This window comes from Martes martes (assembly GCF_963455335.1).
Source record: "Martes martes genome assembly, chromosome: 17".
NCBI lineage: Eukaryota > Metazoa > Chordata > Mammalia > Carnivora > Mustelidae > Martes > Martes martes.
Window position 1 is genome coordinate 32,174,157 of NC_137905.1, and position 17,199 is coordinate 32,191,355.

At 49.7% G+C, this 17,199-nt stretch overlaps 1 protein-coding gene across 1 annotated transcript in view; it reads right to left on the reverse strand.

Moving 5' to 3' along the window:
• NOD2 (nucleotide binding oligomerization domain containing 2) overlaps positions 1-15,493 on the reverse strand; it is a gene marked incomplete at both ends in the record, with an annotated part of 28,772 nt that extends 13,279 nt beyond the window's left edge. The window contains 3 exons of the mRNA XM_080829237.1: positions 2,922-4,737; positions 7,805-7,910; positions 15,035-15,493. Of these exons, the coding sequence (XP_080685363.1) occupies positions 2,922-4,737; positions 7,805-7,910; positions 15,035-15,493 (2,381 nt within the window). The remainder of the gene's footprint in view (positions 1-2,921; positions 4,738-7,804; positions 7,911-15,034) is intronic.
• Between the last annotated feature and the right edge of the window lie 1,706 nt (positions 15,494-17,199).

Genomic DNA, 17,199 nt, shown 5'->3' on the forward strand with positions numbered 1-17,199 from the left:
TCCCTTCCTCTGTAAAAGGGAGAGGATGGCATTCCCAGCCCCACCTGGCTATGGAGGTCGGGTTTAAAGAGACAGTGCACGTAAAATCCTGGGAGCACCCGAAACGGGTAGAAGCTTCCCTATAACCAGAACGGCTCGTGTGCATACAGCACCTGATGCGTGGGCGCTCACCTAAGCATTTCCCAAAAGTAAAGGTATTTAATCCTCACGAAAGCTCACCGTGTAGGTACTATTATGATGTCATTCAGGGGAAGGAAATTGAGGCACAGACAAGGGGAGTGACCACGCAAAGGTCACTCGGCGCCTAAAGCATCAGGACTCCGGAAGTCTGGCCCCAAAGCCCACGCCTGAGCACGACTTCGCATGCTTCTCTCCCCCTCATGCCTTCTACGGGCTTCTAGAGCCCCGATTTTCAGGCTGCAGGTCGTGACCCGTTGGTGGGTCATAAAATCAACTCTGAAGGTCTAGCAGCATTTTTATTAAAAGGGAAAAAGAACAGAAGAGGGCAGAAATGTATCCGAGTTTACACAGGAAAGCCATTTTGTGAAGTTTTTGTTTCAGTTTTAGATGGCTGTGTGCCTGCTTGTACCTTCTCTTTCACAGTGGGTCACAGCCCAAAAACCGTGAAAGCCCGCAGCCGGGAGTCAGAGCCAGGGTGGAAAGAAACCTAGATGGGGACACTTTGTAGACACGTTTCCTGGAGGCTGAGCATTTCTGTTGGCATGGAAACATTTCAAGTGGGAGAGAGGAGCCCACCCGCCCCCGTCCACTAGCCTTTGTCTCTCTCTCTCTCTCTCTCACACACACACACACACACACACACACACACACGCACACACAGGAAAGGCCCAAGCAGCAACCTCCGCATCCTTTCCCCTCCCACACGGCGCTGGCAATTTCGGTACAGAGAGTAAAGAGCAGCAGAACTTGGTCAAGGTCTTTTATGGCTCGTGGAAAGTCAAGCTGGCTCCTACAGACCACCCTAGACCCACAGAATGAAAATCACTGGGGACAGGTCCTAGAATCTGCATTTCCACAAGCTCCTCTGCACCTATAGGCTGAGCACTGGAACCAGACCTTCCTCACCTCCCTCTGAAAATAGAGACAGACCCTGAGCCTCCCCTCAGCCCTTTGACACATGCCAGGAGATGTGGGCTTTCCTTAACTGAGAAGAGGGGATCCACTCATTCTATGGGTGGACTGGTCTATAAGGATCAACCAGGCCAGTGGTTCCCAACCTCTTGGGGTTTGAGGACCTCTTTGAGAATGACAGGTCCACCATCCAGAAAAACATTCATATTTTATCAGGAAAATGACTCCCACAGACAGGCCTCAGACTTCTTGAGTGAAAATATGGGGATTCTTCCTTCCTGGGGAAACAGAGTCACCGTCATTTGCCTGGCTAGATCCACTTTCCCTCTCAACCTGGCTCTCGGTCCTGAGGAGCTGATGCCCACGGATGACAGCAGCAGCCACCCAACTCCAGGGTGGGTGGTCAAAGCATGAGCGGAAAGAGGAAGAAGAGACAGGGCCCCATTCTCCCAGCTTTCTATAGCCTCTGCCCCCCAAGCCCTGCCTCCCCAGGCCTAAGGAGGGTGACAGTCCCATCCCTACCCCCACCCTACAGTCACTGGCCCCAGGACCTTGCTGTATCCCTTCAGGCTCTTCCTAACTGCTGCCCAAGCCTCTGAAAACAGTCCCTTTATTAAACTTTCTGCAAATCACTCAATTTAAATGTGTCGACTATTTCTTCCTGATATATTCTTAACATATACTATCTATAATATACATGTTCATTTACAAAATATGCTACATATTGTGTTATTATTACATTATATTTATAAATTTATGAGCATGGACCCTATGTAAGGGATAACACAGGGACCATAGTTTCTAACAGATATGCATATGTTTGCTACAGAGAAAAAGAAAATCTGGCTGCTTTGGCTCAGGGAAGGTATGCCATCCTAATATATTCAAGGAGAAGTTTGTCCCTTGCTTAGGGTCAAATTAACGTCATCTGAGATAGACCAAAAACCCCAGAAGGCTGTGAGTCGATTTTAACATTAAGCTACCACTTCTGCTTTCTCGGAGGTTTTAAATAGGGAGCAGGTCATGCCCCTTCAAGGCAGGGAGGGAAGTGGGGGAGCCTGCAGCCTCCTGGCTGCCAGACCTGGGCACGCCCTCTGCGCGCACCTGGCCCAAGATGTGGAGAGAAGGCCCCATGGGGTCTGGAACAGACATTCTGAAGGGGGAAACTCCCACCTCCAGACGGGGGTCCAGAAGCAGTACAGGTGACGGCATCATCTCACGGGGGGCCACACCACATGAGGGATAAAAGGGCAGGTGCCATTCTGCAGCCCCTTCCAGCTCTTGGATCCTGAAATTCACATCTCATTGTGATCTCAAAATCTCTCATGGGGCCTCAGTCACCTTCAAATTGTGGGTGGTTCCTATAACTCACACATAATACACAAAACTGTACGTGTCACTTCACAGTTCTCGTGGAGCTCCCAAAATCTATCCCTAGGGCAGCCTGCTTAGGGGGAGTAAAGACTTGTCACCGGAAAGATGTGAGCTGTTCAAACCAGCTCTGCCATCTCCGGTGTCATGGTAGACCAAGGACTTTGCTTCCCTGGGCCTCACACAGAGGATAACGGGGAGATGGCCCAGGGTGTTCACCGAGATGAAAGGAATTAATTGTAGGAAGTGAGTAACAGCGCTTGACAGGCAGGACACTCCATAAGCATGGGGTCATCATCACTGCGAAACTAAGGCCCAGACTGGGGAAAGGGCTGGGCTGGAGTTGCTTAGAAGGGGTGGTGGGGCCCAGACTGCCAGGGCCCAGTGCCGAGCTCCCACAATGCACCTCAGCGCCGGCACTCCCCCACACCTAGCCAGCGCCGCTGAGCAACACTCACTACAGAGCCTTGCAGACGTTGAGGCAAGGCAGCAGCTGCTCCACACCAACGTCCCCTACAGAGTTGTGGTCCAGCTGCAGGGCCACGGGATGCCGGAGGTGCCGCAGCACAAACGCCAAGGCAGCACACTCAGCGGGGCCCACGCCACAAAACGTCAGCTTCAGGTGCCCGACCTTGAGCCCCCGCACGGCCTCCCGGGCCAGCCGCTCCTCCTGCATCTCGTACAGGCTCCGGATGAGCCAGATGAACCCAGGCATGGCGTGCATGCTCTTGGCCTCCCCTGGCACGGCCTGGGGGATGGAATGGAAGTGCTTGCGGAGGCTGCGGGACAGACAGCTGCGGGCGCAGGCCTGGCGCTGGAGCAGGGCCTTCTCGGACACCTGGCTCCCAGCCAGCAGGCCCTGGTGCTCCCGGGACAGCAGCCCCGCCAGGAAGGCTGCTGTGATCTGGAGGTTGTGGGGCTCAGCCTCTTGCAGCAAAGCAGCCGTGCCGCCCTCCTGGTGCTCTGAGTGCGGCACGCACATGGGGGGCAGCAGCCGGGCCAGCAGCGAGCTGTGTGGCCCGTGACAACTGAAGAGTTGTCTGAGCAAGGACGGCGACAGGTCAGCACTAAGCACAAGGTACAAGGCTGCAAAAAAACACTGGAAGGTGATGTGCAGGAATTCCAGGGGGGCAGTGCCCCCCTGCACAACGCTCTTGGCATGCACCAGGAAGCCAAGAGAAATGTCCTCGCTGTCGATGTGTGCTGCCTGGAGCTGCTTGTCTGAGAACACGTAGCAGCACGTGCCCAGGCCCCAGACAGCTAGCTGGCCCAGGTGCAGGAGGGAGGGGAGCCTGCCTTGAAGCAGGCCGGGTGCCAGACCGCAGGGCACTGAGTCTGGTGGGGAGGCATGAAGCAGAAAATGCTGCAAGATCAGCAGGTACAGATCCGTGGTCGTCTTTGGGGACCCACCACCATGCAACAACAGTTCCTGGTGGCATTTGGACACCATCCACGAGACAACAGGAAGGTGGCACAACCCATGCAGGGGTGAGGTCGCTTTGAGCAGGCGGACGAGGCGGTCGGCCACCCCCGGCTCACGGTGGCACTTCCTCAGGTACAGCTCGATGCCCTCTTCCGAGAAGCCCTTGAGGTGGAGTTCCAAACGCAGGTACTTCCTGAGCAGTGCGGACACCGCATCCGGACGGCTGGTCAGCACCTTGCGGGCATTCTTGAGCAAGTTGCCCTGCAGAAGGTTGAACAGCAGATTCTGGACAGAGGTGGGGTCGGTTGGAGAGCAGTGACGCTCACGATCCGAGAACCTGAACTTGAACTCGTCGAAGCCATCGAAAGTTAAGAGGACACGGTTGGGGTGGTCAAGGAGGAACTGGAAGACCTCCTCTTGGCCAAGGTCAGGCCAACAGCAGTGTTCAAAGAGCAGCGTCTGCACAGACAGCGGCTTGGCCACACACCGCAGCTGTCGGCAGCTGAATGGGAAGACGAAGAGAAATTCCTGGAAGTCACGCCCGGAGGCCCACAGCAGGTGCATCTGCTGTAGCAGCGTGCTCTTGCCGCTGCCCGCCTCGCCCACCACCAGCACAGTGTCTGCATCTTCATTGAGGTGGCCACAGGTGCCGAAGAGCTCCTCCAGGCCCAGCGTCACAGGGCTCTTCTGTGGGAGTCCGGCCAGGCCCCGCTCTGTCCGGACCTCCAGAACATTCTCTGTGTATATTTCCTCCAGGCAAAGATTCTCTGCCCCATCATAGGTGCTCAGGAAGCGAGACTGAGCAGATATCGTGGTCCTCAGCTTGGACATGTACTTCTTACATGCGGCATCTGGAAGACCAAAGAAGAGGCTGATGAGGTACGACAGTGGGGAGGATGGGCTCTGGCAGAGAGAGGGCTGCACGAGGGCAGGTGATGCTGTGTGTGGAGAGCAGAGCCAGCCCCGGCTTCTGTACTCGCAAGCTATGGGCTTTGATGACAGTCGCATAACCTTCCTAACCCTGGGAATCCCCTCACCCCCCCAGGCTTGAAGTGGGAAAATGGGGGTCCCTACCTTATAGGATTTACATGGAGCAATTAAGATAATTCATGTCAAGTGCTTCATTCAGCATCCAACACAGTACTCCAGAGATATTTGCTAGTGGTATTATTATTACTACTGACATCAGGAAGAGCTGTAGATTAGGGGTGCCTGGGTGGCACAGTGGGTTAAGCCTCTGCCTTTGGCTCAGGTCACGATCTCAGGGTCCTGGGATCGAGCCCTGCAAAGGGGCAGGTGGGGGGGGGTCCCTGCTCAGAAGGGAGCCTGCTTCCCCCTCTCTCTCTGCCTGCCTCTCTGCCTACTTGTGATCTCTCTCTCTCTGTCAAATAAATAAATAAATAAATAAATAAATTAAATAAATATATATATAAATATATATAAATATAAATAAATATAAATATATATATAAATATAAATATATAAATATATTATATATGTTATATATAATATATAAATATATAATATATATATAATATAATATAAAAAAAATAAAAAGAAAAAGAGCTGTAGATTAGAAAGAGCATCAGGCTGGGGTCAGAAGACCTACATGCCAACGCCTGTCCAGCCAAATTGGTTAGGATGGCCTTCGAGAAGCCTCTTCACCATCCAACCTCAGCTGCATCTTTCTAAAGAAAAACACAAGGTATAAGAGCCTGGCAGCCCAGTTTCTGAAGTCAGATATGCCTGGGTTTGAAAGCTGGTTCCCTCATTACCTTGTGCAAGCCACTCAACCTTCCCCTTCTCAGTATACTTATCTCCAAAATTAGGGACAATCCGCAGCTTGAAGGATTGTTACAGGAGGAAAGGAGATACAGTAGAATTGAGCAAAGTCTGACATATGGTAAACTCTTGAAAGATGGTGTTTATTATCATGATACTGATGGGTTTGGTAGGCATAACAGTAGTACCATGTCCCAATCCTCAGGATCTGTGAGTATGTTACCTTACTTACAAAGGAGGGACTAGATAAATGTGATTAAACTAAAGAGACAGGGATTGGGGCGCCTGGGTGGCTCAGTGAGTTAAAGCCTCTGCCTTCGGCTCAGGTCATGATCCCGGGGTCCTGGGATCGAGCCCCGCATCGGGCCCTCTGCTCAGCGGGGAGCCTGCTTGCCTTCCTCTCTCTCTGCCTGCCTCTCTGCCTGCTTGTGATCTCTGTCTGTCAAATAAATAAATAAAAAAAATCTTAAAAAAAAAAAAAGAGACAGGGATTTTATCCTGGACAGTCCAGTTGGACCTAGTACTGTTTGGTGTCGGGATCAGTGGGGTGCCAGGGTCAAGCACTTGGACAAGAGTCCTTGATCAAGATTCACTTCCCCATCCTCTTCACTTAACCCTCGGCAACCCTCTTGCACATGGGGTGTGTCCACAAGGCTGCTGCTTTTCCTTTACCATCCTAATAACCAACGTGAGCAAACTACTTTCTGTATCAGGAGTCGGTTCCCCTTTCAGGGAATGGGGAAGTGGTAGTCCAGGGCCCCCAGGGTGGGGGGACCTTTGGGCATCACGGCTTCACTGCTCCCGACCAAAGACCGGCCCCCTTGTTCTCAACTCAAAAGCTAACAAGTAATTCTCCCAGAGCACACTTAGCATACTGACGCTCTATTCATGGTCCTCCAAAGCAGCTGTCCCCTGTTTCTGTTCCATCTTCTGTGCCCAGAGATGATGAGCATCATTGCTCTTAAAGCCCTCTGGATATACCAGGAGCACTGAACATAGATAACATAAACCACACACCTTCCTTTCTAATACCCTGAGCTCTAACGCAGGTTCTCCAGATACCACCAATATAAAATTCTCCAGAAAAACAAGGATCTTTCATTTTAAAAATAAACACAGGTCAATTGTCAACCTCAGATTGGTCACCCTGGGGAATCTGACACCATGTCACAGAGTTACGACACGTGATATCAACAGCGGACATTAACCAAGGCCCAACCCGGGGAACCGTGCTCTGTGCCATGCAGCCCCGGTTGGAAACTGGTGTCTGTGCCCTGTTCTCAGGGAGACGGTGCACATCAAGGAGCCAAGCACCGGCTTCTAGCCATCCTTCCTGCAGGCAATGCTTCCTACCCAGAAGGTAGAGCTCAGAGTAGTAAATCTCTCCGCTAGCACCACCCACAGCTCGGGGGCCCTCACTGCCAATGACCAACCCCTATGGTGACAGGGGAACAAGACATACAAGGCTCGTGCCCGCTCTTTACAACGGACGATCTCTCTTCTCCCAAGGAAAGGGGAAGCAGCAGTGAAGACAGTTTAAAACCAGACCACTCCTTCCCGCCTCAACCCCCGCCCTCCTTGCCCCAGTTTTCACATCCGTAAACTGGAAAAAATGACACTGATTTCTCAAGGTTGCCGTCGAGGACAGATACCGTAAGTAAAGCACCTTGCGAGGATGTCTGCCGGGTTTCAGCTGTGGGATCCGAGCCCCTCCCGTCCCTGGGTTGGGCTGGTGGCGGTGTGCAAGGAGAGATACCACATTATCTCAATCCGTTGGGTCCTGCAGTTTCTGATAGTGAGTAGCTAAATTGCAGAAATCAAGAGATAACAGCCCTATCTCAAAAGTGTATCCTTTTCAGCACAGATAATAAGAGTTTGGCTAGTGAAGCTCCAGTTATCACTGTCCAGCTCGGGAAGTAATAAAAGCTAACGCTAATATTACACATGGTAATCCTTTCAATCCTAGTGCGGGCTGTTATCCTTGACATCAGGAAACTGAGTCCTAAGGAGGCCCACACCGCCAGGAAGTGAAATTCTAAAGGATACGTCTCACTCCAGAGTTCTGCTCTTAATCGGGACTCTATACAGCTTTTCTTTCCCTTTCTGATGAGCGGAGAAGAACGTATAAGTATATACCTTCAAAAGGCAGGGCCAAGGAGACTGGCAATTTCTGAACATGACGTAGAAGGAAGGCAGCCAACCCATTCACCTTCACTGTGGCAAGATCGAGGAGCCTCCTTGCCTATGGGGAGAGCAAAATAACATAAAAAAAAGTATCTTTCCAGAAAGGCGGATGGAGATGGTGTGGGAAGGTTTCCACTGATCACTACAGTTTCATAGGTGTCTCCCTTCCACCACAGTTAGGGCCAGAAAAACCCCCAAAGAACAAGACAAGTTTAAAGAAGTCACTAGATGCTGCGTGATGAAGCGAACACTTGAGCACACACAGCCAATCTGGCTCCCACTAAAAGAGGGAACAACTTAAAGAGGAAAAAAATGCTAATCTATAAACCTGCAAGGATAGGAAAAACAATTCTGGAAGCGAGAAGTCATTTGGAAGACAGGTGATTGCATGGAGCCACGAGGCTTGGCATACCACCCCTGAGCACGACGTCCACATTTTCATCTCCAACCTCACCTGCTCCCCTGAATCTTGGACATGCACACCCAAAACTGCCTGCCCACCATCTCCACTTAGATGTCCCCAAAACACCTCCGACTTAACATATCCACAACTAGACTCCTCGTCTACACCCACCCGCAAACCTACAGCCTTCCTCCTGCCAAGCTAATATTAACGCCACCCTTCCAGCTGCTCAGCCCAGACTTCTAGAATCACACTGGAAGCCTCTCCCCTACAATCTGCCCAACAAATCCCATTAGCTTGACCACGAACACGTATCCAGAACAGCACAACAGAAGTAGAACACTCGCTGCCCAGAGGGTACACACGAATGCGAGATATATTTGTTTTTTTTTTTAAAGATTTTATTTATTTCACAGAGATCACAAGTAGGCAGAGAGGCAGGCAGAGAGAGAGAGGAAGGGAAGCAGGCTCCCTGCTGAGCAGAGAGCCCGATGCGGGGCTCGATCCCAGGACCCTGAGATCATGACCTGAGCCGAAGGCAGAGGCCTTAACCCACTGAGCCACCCAGGCGCCCCACGAGATGTATTTGTAATGTTGGATCTTCTAGTACCCATATTTTTTTAAAGTAAAAACCAATGTAATCCATTTCAATCATATATTTTATTTAGCCAAATATAGCCAGAATATTACCATTTCAACACGTAATCAATATAAAAAATTACTGAGATATTTTACATTCTTTCTTTCATATTAGGTCTTCGGAACAGGATCCCCATCACGGACCACAATTCCCAATCCCAAGGCCACATTTCAAGTGCTCAATAGCCACATGTGGCCAGTGTCTACCCCAGTGGACTCACAGCTAGAGAGCTCAGCCCCTTCTTGTCCCCTCCTCTATGCCACTGTCCAAGCCACCATCAGTGCCCACCTGGAAAACAGCAAATGCTGCCCAACTGGTGTCCCTGCTTCTGTCCCTGTCCCCAGAATCTATTCTCAACACCACAAGCCGAGTGTCATTCTTTAAAAGTCCGATCATACCTCTCCTGTTACAAATGTCCCAGCACGTCCCTCATTTTCTCAGAGTAAAAGCCCAAGTTCAACAGTAACCTACAGGGCTCCAAACAGACCAAAGTGCTGTCTGTGACCCTCGGGATCCTGCTTAACTTCTCTGATCTCACTCCTTATTCCTCTTTCCCCTGCTCATTCCACTCAGAATACCAGCCTCAGGGTTTCTGGAAACATCAAGCATGATCCCACATCCAGGCCTTTGCTGGGGCTGTCCCCTCTGCCTGGAATGCCCTTTCTCCAGCTGTCCACATGACCCCTTCCTTCACCTCCTTCAAGTCTTTGCTCAAATATCACCTTCTTGAGAACGCCCCAACCACTCTATTTAAAATTGCCATCACTACCTCCACTCCCTGTAACTTTCAAGCCCCAGCCCCACTCTACTTATTTTCTACAGCACATCCATCACTTTCCAACGTGCCCTGTCATTTGCTTCCTTTTGCTTATTGTCCATCGCCCTGCACCGGGACATGAGCATCTCCAGGATTGTTGTCTGTTTTGCTCACTGCTGTTTCCTCAACACCTGGAAGAGTACCTGGTACAGAGCACGCATTCAAGGACTTGCCAAAAGAATGACTAGTAATGGACTTAGAAGAGCCCAGAAAGCCAGATCCTAAGCCAACAGTGGGCAAGTTGAAAACCACGTAACATGTATCTAAGACTCTATAAAGATCTCTGGAATTAAGAGCATCAGGTACCTCCAGAACCAAAGGAAATGATTCAAGTAAGGAGGGTTGAATCAACATGGTTTATAAAACAGATCTCTTGAGCGCCTGGGTGGCTCAGTGGGTTAAGCCTCTGTCTTCAGCCCGGATCATGATCTCAGGGTCCTGGGATCGAGCCCTGAATAGGGCTCCCCTGCTTCCCCCCTCCCTCTGCCTACCTCTCTGCCTACTTGTGATCTCTCTCTGTCAAATAAATAAATAAAATCTTTAAAAAAACAAAAACAGATCTCTTGTTCCCCTGACCCACTCCAAGCCAACAGCAACTGTCCCTGCCCTGCCGTGGCAGAATGTGGAGATTTATATCTGGAAAGGCTAAAACAGGGCCCCCGGACTGGGAGGCAGCAGGCACAATAAAGGAGGTGGGCATCATGCCCCCAAAAGAAGGTGCACAATCAGTGCTGAATGCAGAGACCTCTCTCCACCACAATCAGTGGCCACCCCTCTTACTCACTGGGCTCCCACAACTCTGGCAGTCAGACCAACCTAGGAGGAATGGTCCAAAGATACAAATACCATCACTTCCTAAATGTCTACAGTAAAATGCAAGGTAGACAGGTTTCACCTATAGGCTCTGAGTTTCCGGTAAGTTTTAGGGAGTCTATTTCAGTCATGAGCAGCCAACTAAGGAGCATCGTATGCCCAAAGAAAGCATCTCATGTGGGAGATCAAGGCCAAATAAGTGGGGAAAGGGAAAGCAACTTGTAGGATAAAAAGGTTATTATGCGGGGTGGGAAAGAATCTGTCCCCCACCAAATAAAACAAAACAAAAGAAAGCAAAAACAAACAAACAAACAAACAAAAAACCCACTGTATCTTTATGGTCCTTGGGTAAGATAAGAAACTCCATCCATAATACAAGAACAGGATGCTATAATAAGAAATATTTTATAATAGCTCTTGCAAATTAAAAGTGGTAGCAACAATGAAAAACATAAGGGTGTAAGAGTTTAAAGATTAAGTGGAAGATACAATAATGCAAAAGGACACAGAGATAGAAAATGGACAAGAAAGAGAAGAAAATTAGGAAATCAGTCTAGGAGTCCTAAAATTCAAATAGTAGTACCATAAAGAAAGAAGAGAAAAAAGAGAAAGAAATCACAATAATCAAGAAAATCTTCCAGAACATAGAAGAATCTGAGTTTTCAGATCCAAAGCTCCCCTGAGTGCCCAGGACAATGGAAAAACACCAAGGCACATCACTGTGACATTTCAGAATGACAGAGGGCCAAAAGAAAATGTCACACGCTTCCAGAAAGACTTATAAAAGAGTTCTGGGATTCTAGCAATTCTCCTTTGAAAGAGAGCAGATAAGAGAGCAATAATCTCTAAATTCTGAAGGAAAATAATGACCAACCCAGAATTTTATACCCAACCAAAATGTTGATCAAGTGCAAGGAAACTGGTAGCTATATGCAAGCTTAAAATTTTAATTCCCAGATACTCATTTTACAGATTCTGGAAGATATCATCTCCCACAATAGAACAAACCAAGACAAAGGATGACAAGATGATTCAGGATAGAGGAAAACCAACACAAGAGAACTAGGAAGGGAAATCTGAGGATAATGGCTCTACCATAAGTAGAGGGAGATTGGAGCAATGTGACTTAAGAGTCACACATGTTCAGGGGAATTATTTCCTAGATGTCCAGGCACACCTGGCTCTAACTCTTATCTATATTTGGCTTGTCTGCACCACAGGCTAATATCATTCTTTCTCTCAACCCCTGTGGCCTGGGTCAGCTGAGGACACCCATTTCACCCTTCAGAAGTGTCTGGCTTGGCCCTATTCCTGGGAGCTGGAAGAGCCTTGGAGAAGCTTACAACTGAACATACAGAGCAGCCCACTTCCTCTGACTATTCCTGGACATCCGGCCTCTGACTCATCCCTGCCCTACCAGATCCTGCAGCTCTCAGGATTCACTCAATGACCTTGCCCACTGACTTTCCAGCAGGAGCCCTTAGAAAGCCTCCAAACGGTAAAGCCAAGACTAAGTCTCTGAGGCCCTGTTCAGTTTCCCTGCCCCTGGGAGCCTGCATCCAAAAGAAGAGGCAGAACACCTCTTTCCTTGACACTGTTATGCTTTTGCTTGCTAGAACTTTTTCAAAACAAAACACATTATTTGGAGAATTATTGCATAAGGTGTCAAAACTATGAAGAAAAGCAAAGACATGATTTTACACGAAAGTCAGGCTAGGGGTAGCAGTGGAGGAAAGTACTAGTAACATTCTATGTCTTTGTGTGGGTAATGGGAACATGTCGAAATCACACCATATGAAATTAAACACTTTCTTGCAGGCATGCTACATTTCCCAAGTTAGAGGTGTTGAAGTTAATATCACAAAAGAGTCAAGCTATTCAGTCTGACCCTGGTCTAGCAGCTCGAGCAGGTGCATGAGTCAGATGGACTGTTGGTTTGATAGCCTCAAGTCTGCTAACAACTCTTACACCCGACTGAGCAAGGTCATCGCACGAAGCCCCACATTTCATGTCAGAAAGAGAAGAGCATTTGCTCTGGGGATAATCAGGCCTGGATTGGAACTCTAGCTGGGCCACTTCCCAGATGGGTGGTTTGGGCAGTTCCTTTATTGTTAAGAAACAGTAGAACCAACACGACACCCTGAGAAGGTTACAGTGTGGCTTAGAGATCACAACCTTCAAGGGCTATGGACCGTGCCTGGCACGTGGTAGGCACTCCCTCAGCAAAGAGTAGCATTTGGGTCTTTTAGGGATCTGGTTCTACAACTTGGATCTAGTTCTTGCAACACTGCATCCAGTTCTTCAACTGAGGCATTTTCTCAGTCCCCAACCTGCAATCCATGACAACCGCCTCTTTCTAGAAAATTACAAGGTCAGTTTAGAAGAGTAAACAAAGCAGTCCTGGACTGGGGGGGATATGTTGGTTGGACATACCACAAATGCCAGCCACACTGAATCAGAAATTCAGCCGCAGAAGGCAAGCCATCAAGTTGGAGAATCAGAGAATGATGGAGCTCAGAAAAAGCTTAGAAGAGAAGCTGCATTCCAGAAACTTAAACCTCAGGCCACCCAATCCCTTGGGAAACACCTATGACCCTCAGAGGTCTTGTCTGCCACATGCTCTGCACAGTTCCAGCGATGGGTGCTTTTGCTGTCCACCCAACCCTTTCTTAACATGGAGTCTTAGCTCATTAAAATGCAGCCTTGCTTCTTTCCTAATATTAGCATTTAAGGTTATAAATTTCCCTCTATGTTCCACTCTAGCTGTACCCCATACATTTTTATAAATCAGATTCTCATTACTGTTTGGTTCTAAATTATTTTCTGATTTTCCTTATGATTTCTTCTTTGGCCCATGATTACCCTGTTTTCTTTCCTCATCAATCCGAATACCTCCTCGATGCATGTCCTGTCCCCTCTAGGCCCGAGGCTACCTTCTCTAAACCCCTCAGAGCATCCATGCCAGACCACACTGTTGAACACTTGATCAAAGATGACAAGACCCAATCCTTGAACTTCCCAAAGGGGCTGATTCACTCTCCACAATGGATCACAAGAGACACCAGGGCAGGTGCAATGACAAACATGTTTTCTGGAATCCCCACAGGGCCAGGCTTGAGACCTGGGGCCCAGGGTAGAACTGTAGGTTTCACGTGCACTGATGAGTAACAAGAGGGGCCCATAGCACGTGTGCTCTGTAAACATGCAGCCACCTTGAGCCAGCTTTCAAACAGCCTTGAGGACACGCTGGCTTATCCCATCAGTCCCAACCTAGACTCACCTAATCACCAAAGACATTTTTTTAACTGACAAATAAAAGCTAGAAAATTCCCCAGTTCAGTTCATCCTCACACTGCCATTTAATTTTAATTAATTAATTCATTCATTCATTCATTCAATAACTGAGGTGTTTCACCAACGAGTATTTATTTAGTGCCTATTTCAAGAAGCTTTAAGAGCCCAGCACATACTAAGCATCTAAACAGATTCTGGCCAACAGGGTGCCTGGGTGGCTCCATCAGCTAAGTGTCTACCTTGGGCTCAGATCATGACCTCAGGGTCCAGGGATCAAGTACCCCATCAGGTTCCCTGCTCAGCAGGGGAGCCTGCTTCTCCCTGGGCTTCTGTGCCACCCCCCACTTGTGCTTGCTCTCTCTCAAATAAATAAATAAATAATCTTAAAAAAATAGATTCTGGCTGAATAAATGAATGCATACATTAACAATGAACAAGGGAGTCAAGGTACCAGGTCCAGCACGCGACTTCCGTGCCATCAAACCACTGTCCTGGGCATCAGTTCTCCAGTACATAAAGGGGGATGTCAGTGATGGTTCCATCTGTATCTCAAGAGCTCTGAGGGTCACTCTTTAGGGTAAAACGAATAAAGAGTTTCAAAACCACCCAAAAGACACTTTTCCGGTCTCATGGAATGGCGTTTTCAGAGGGAGTTATACCCCAGCTCTGAACGTCTATCAGCCAAAAGCAAGTTCGTATCAGAAATCCAACGTAGACATGTGAACAGCACTGGTCCACAGTGTGCTAATTATGAACGAGTAGCAATTAAATGTTAAATTATCTATTAAATATAATGTAATAATTAATTATGAAATACAAATACAACTTAATGAATTCTGATGTTGAGCTGTTAATTTAAGACCATCAAAAAGCGTACAGAATATCGTCGTAACACAACTAATGGCAGCCAATGGGAATGATAACAAATGGTTCCTATGCGCTAGACACTGCCGAAAGGGTTACACGAATCAAGTCACTGACTTCTGAGAACCTTACTGGTGTTTCACAGATGAGAAGAGACGGGAGATTAGGGAGGGAGAGTTTCCACAGAGAAGTCCTGAAGACACAGAGAACAGGCCCCGAACAACTTTTACCTGCCTGGCGACCTGGTTAGGGGGAAGGCCAGCCCCTCTGAATCCCCAAAGACAAATCCATCCTGGTGACTAAGCACCCTTTTCCCGTGAATTCTGATTACCCAAGACCCAAGTGCCTTACCCGCTGGGAGGACGTGAAGATAGGCAACCGGATTTCATCACACTCGTACTGGCTGATGAAACCGTGCTCCCAGGCTAGATCCAGCACGCCCTCCACGTGGCTGTGGAGTCTCCTGACGATGGCTGGCCGGTGACTCTGCAGGTCCCGGGCTGGGTGGGGTGAGTGGGGGTCCCAGCAGCTGGACAGCTCCCGAGCCTGGTAGTCGGTCTGGGCCTCCTGGACGGCTGCGATGAGCTGTTCACAGCCCCAAGCGCCCTTGTTCCAGACAGTGTCCAGGAGGCGCCTGGCCAAGTGTGAGAGCGGCTGGCCCAGGAGGCTGAGGCCCTCATAGTCTTCCCAGGAGAGGACTTCCCAGGAAAGCAGCCAGTCCAGGATGCTCTCAAAGCCCTCCAGGGACCCCGAGACGAGCAGCCCCACCAGCTGGCTCCTCTGAGCCTGGAAAGCCTCCTGGGTACACATTTCATAACCTGGGGAGGACAGTGAGGTCAGTGCAGGATTCCTCTGAAGGCAGGCAGGAGGGTAGTGGGGGCGGGGGGTTGGTGACGAGTCAGCCCCACCCCAACTCCGAGGAGACCATGGCTCTGCTGGGACATGACCCAGTCCAGGATTCCAAGCTCCCCCTTGTGCAGATGTACAGAATGAGGTCCAGACAAGGCAAAAAATGGGCTCGGGGTCCTACAGAGAGTTTGAAGCAGCAGGAGTTCAAGCAAGGCTCCTGGTTTCCAAATCTGCACTTCATCCCTGGCTCATGAAGGCTTGGTAAGGCTTGAGCTGATAGTCAGAGCAAGGATTCCCAAGGGATCTGGAAATTAACTCTCTTTGGGTGCCTAGGAGCAGGCTCTGCCCTGCTGGCTGGATTCAGGCTGAGGGCTGTGCTCTCACCAGTAAGAGCTGATATTTACTAAGCACATGCAAAGGGCTGCCAATCGGTCTAAGTGCTCCCACATGTGAATTCATTCAACCGCCCCAACCACTCTGAAGCAGGTGCTGCAATCGACCCATTTTACAGATGAAGAAACCGAGACACGGACAGGCCAAGGGACTTGTACAAGGATTCCCAGGCAGATGAGGTGGAGCTGGGGTTTGAACCCGAGCAGTGTGAGTCCAGAATCCATGCCCTTAATTCCCCCACATTTGGGATACCCCACAGGACCCCTAAGCCCATGCCTGCTAGGGTAACCCACCTAGACCCCAGGGGGCAGACCAGAACATTGCCATAAAGATCTCAGCCCAGGTGAAGCAAAAATCCGAGTGCACACTAAGTCAGTTCAAAGCTCGGGGGAGCACAGACCCCAGTTGAAACCACCTCCTTCCCAACTATCCCCTGGCCCAGGCCCTCACTTCCCTCCCACTCCCTCACCACCACACAACTTATGCTGTCGTCTCTGCCCGTGGCTTACTCTGGGCTCAGCCTTCAGGCTCTGGGCTCTGGGAGTTTGAGGGGAAGTTTTTGATTTCTCCGAGCTCCAGGCCCCGGGAGGGTCCCCAAGCAGCAGAGAAAGTCTCTCAGGTGGGTCCATCCATGCCACGACGGTCATAGGGACCAGGGCCATGGATGGGTGCAGTGCCCAGAGAAAGTGAAAGCAAAAGGGAAATCGAAGAGGAACACCTCCTTCTTTTTCCAAAACAGGGACACTCTGAGTTACTCGAGGGAGGAGACGCCAAGGCCCTTGGAGACTTTGTCTCTCTCCTATTTGCTGTTTATGTGTCTCTCCCCCTTCTCAGCCCGAGTAGAAGCCTGGGTCTTACTCATCCTGGCATCCCTAAGCTTGGCACAGGGCAGAGCCTCGGGGAGGGATGGTGGGAATGCTCATGAGTCAAAAATCTACCAAGGAAGGGAAGGGCTTGGAACATGCTGTGCCTGCCCTCCTATGCCAGCCAAGGGAAGGGAAAGGAGACATCTCCAACTCAGACTGTTGCCAGCACTCAGGTTGGAAGCCTTGGGCTGGCCAGAGAGGAAACAAGGTAAGGCAAAGTTGCCTGCATGTCTGGAAGCTTGGGAGGGCATTCCCCATCTAGAGGCTTCTAAGGGCCATTCTCTCTGGCCAGGCAGGCCTCCGCCCTGGGCCCACGGCCAGGCAGAGAAGTCAGGAGTGTAGACATGGAGAGATGGGAGAGGGGAGAACAGGACAGGTAGGAAGACCTCTGGGCTTGGCCCTGGCGTG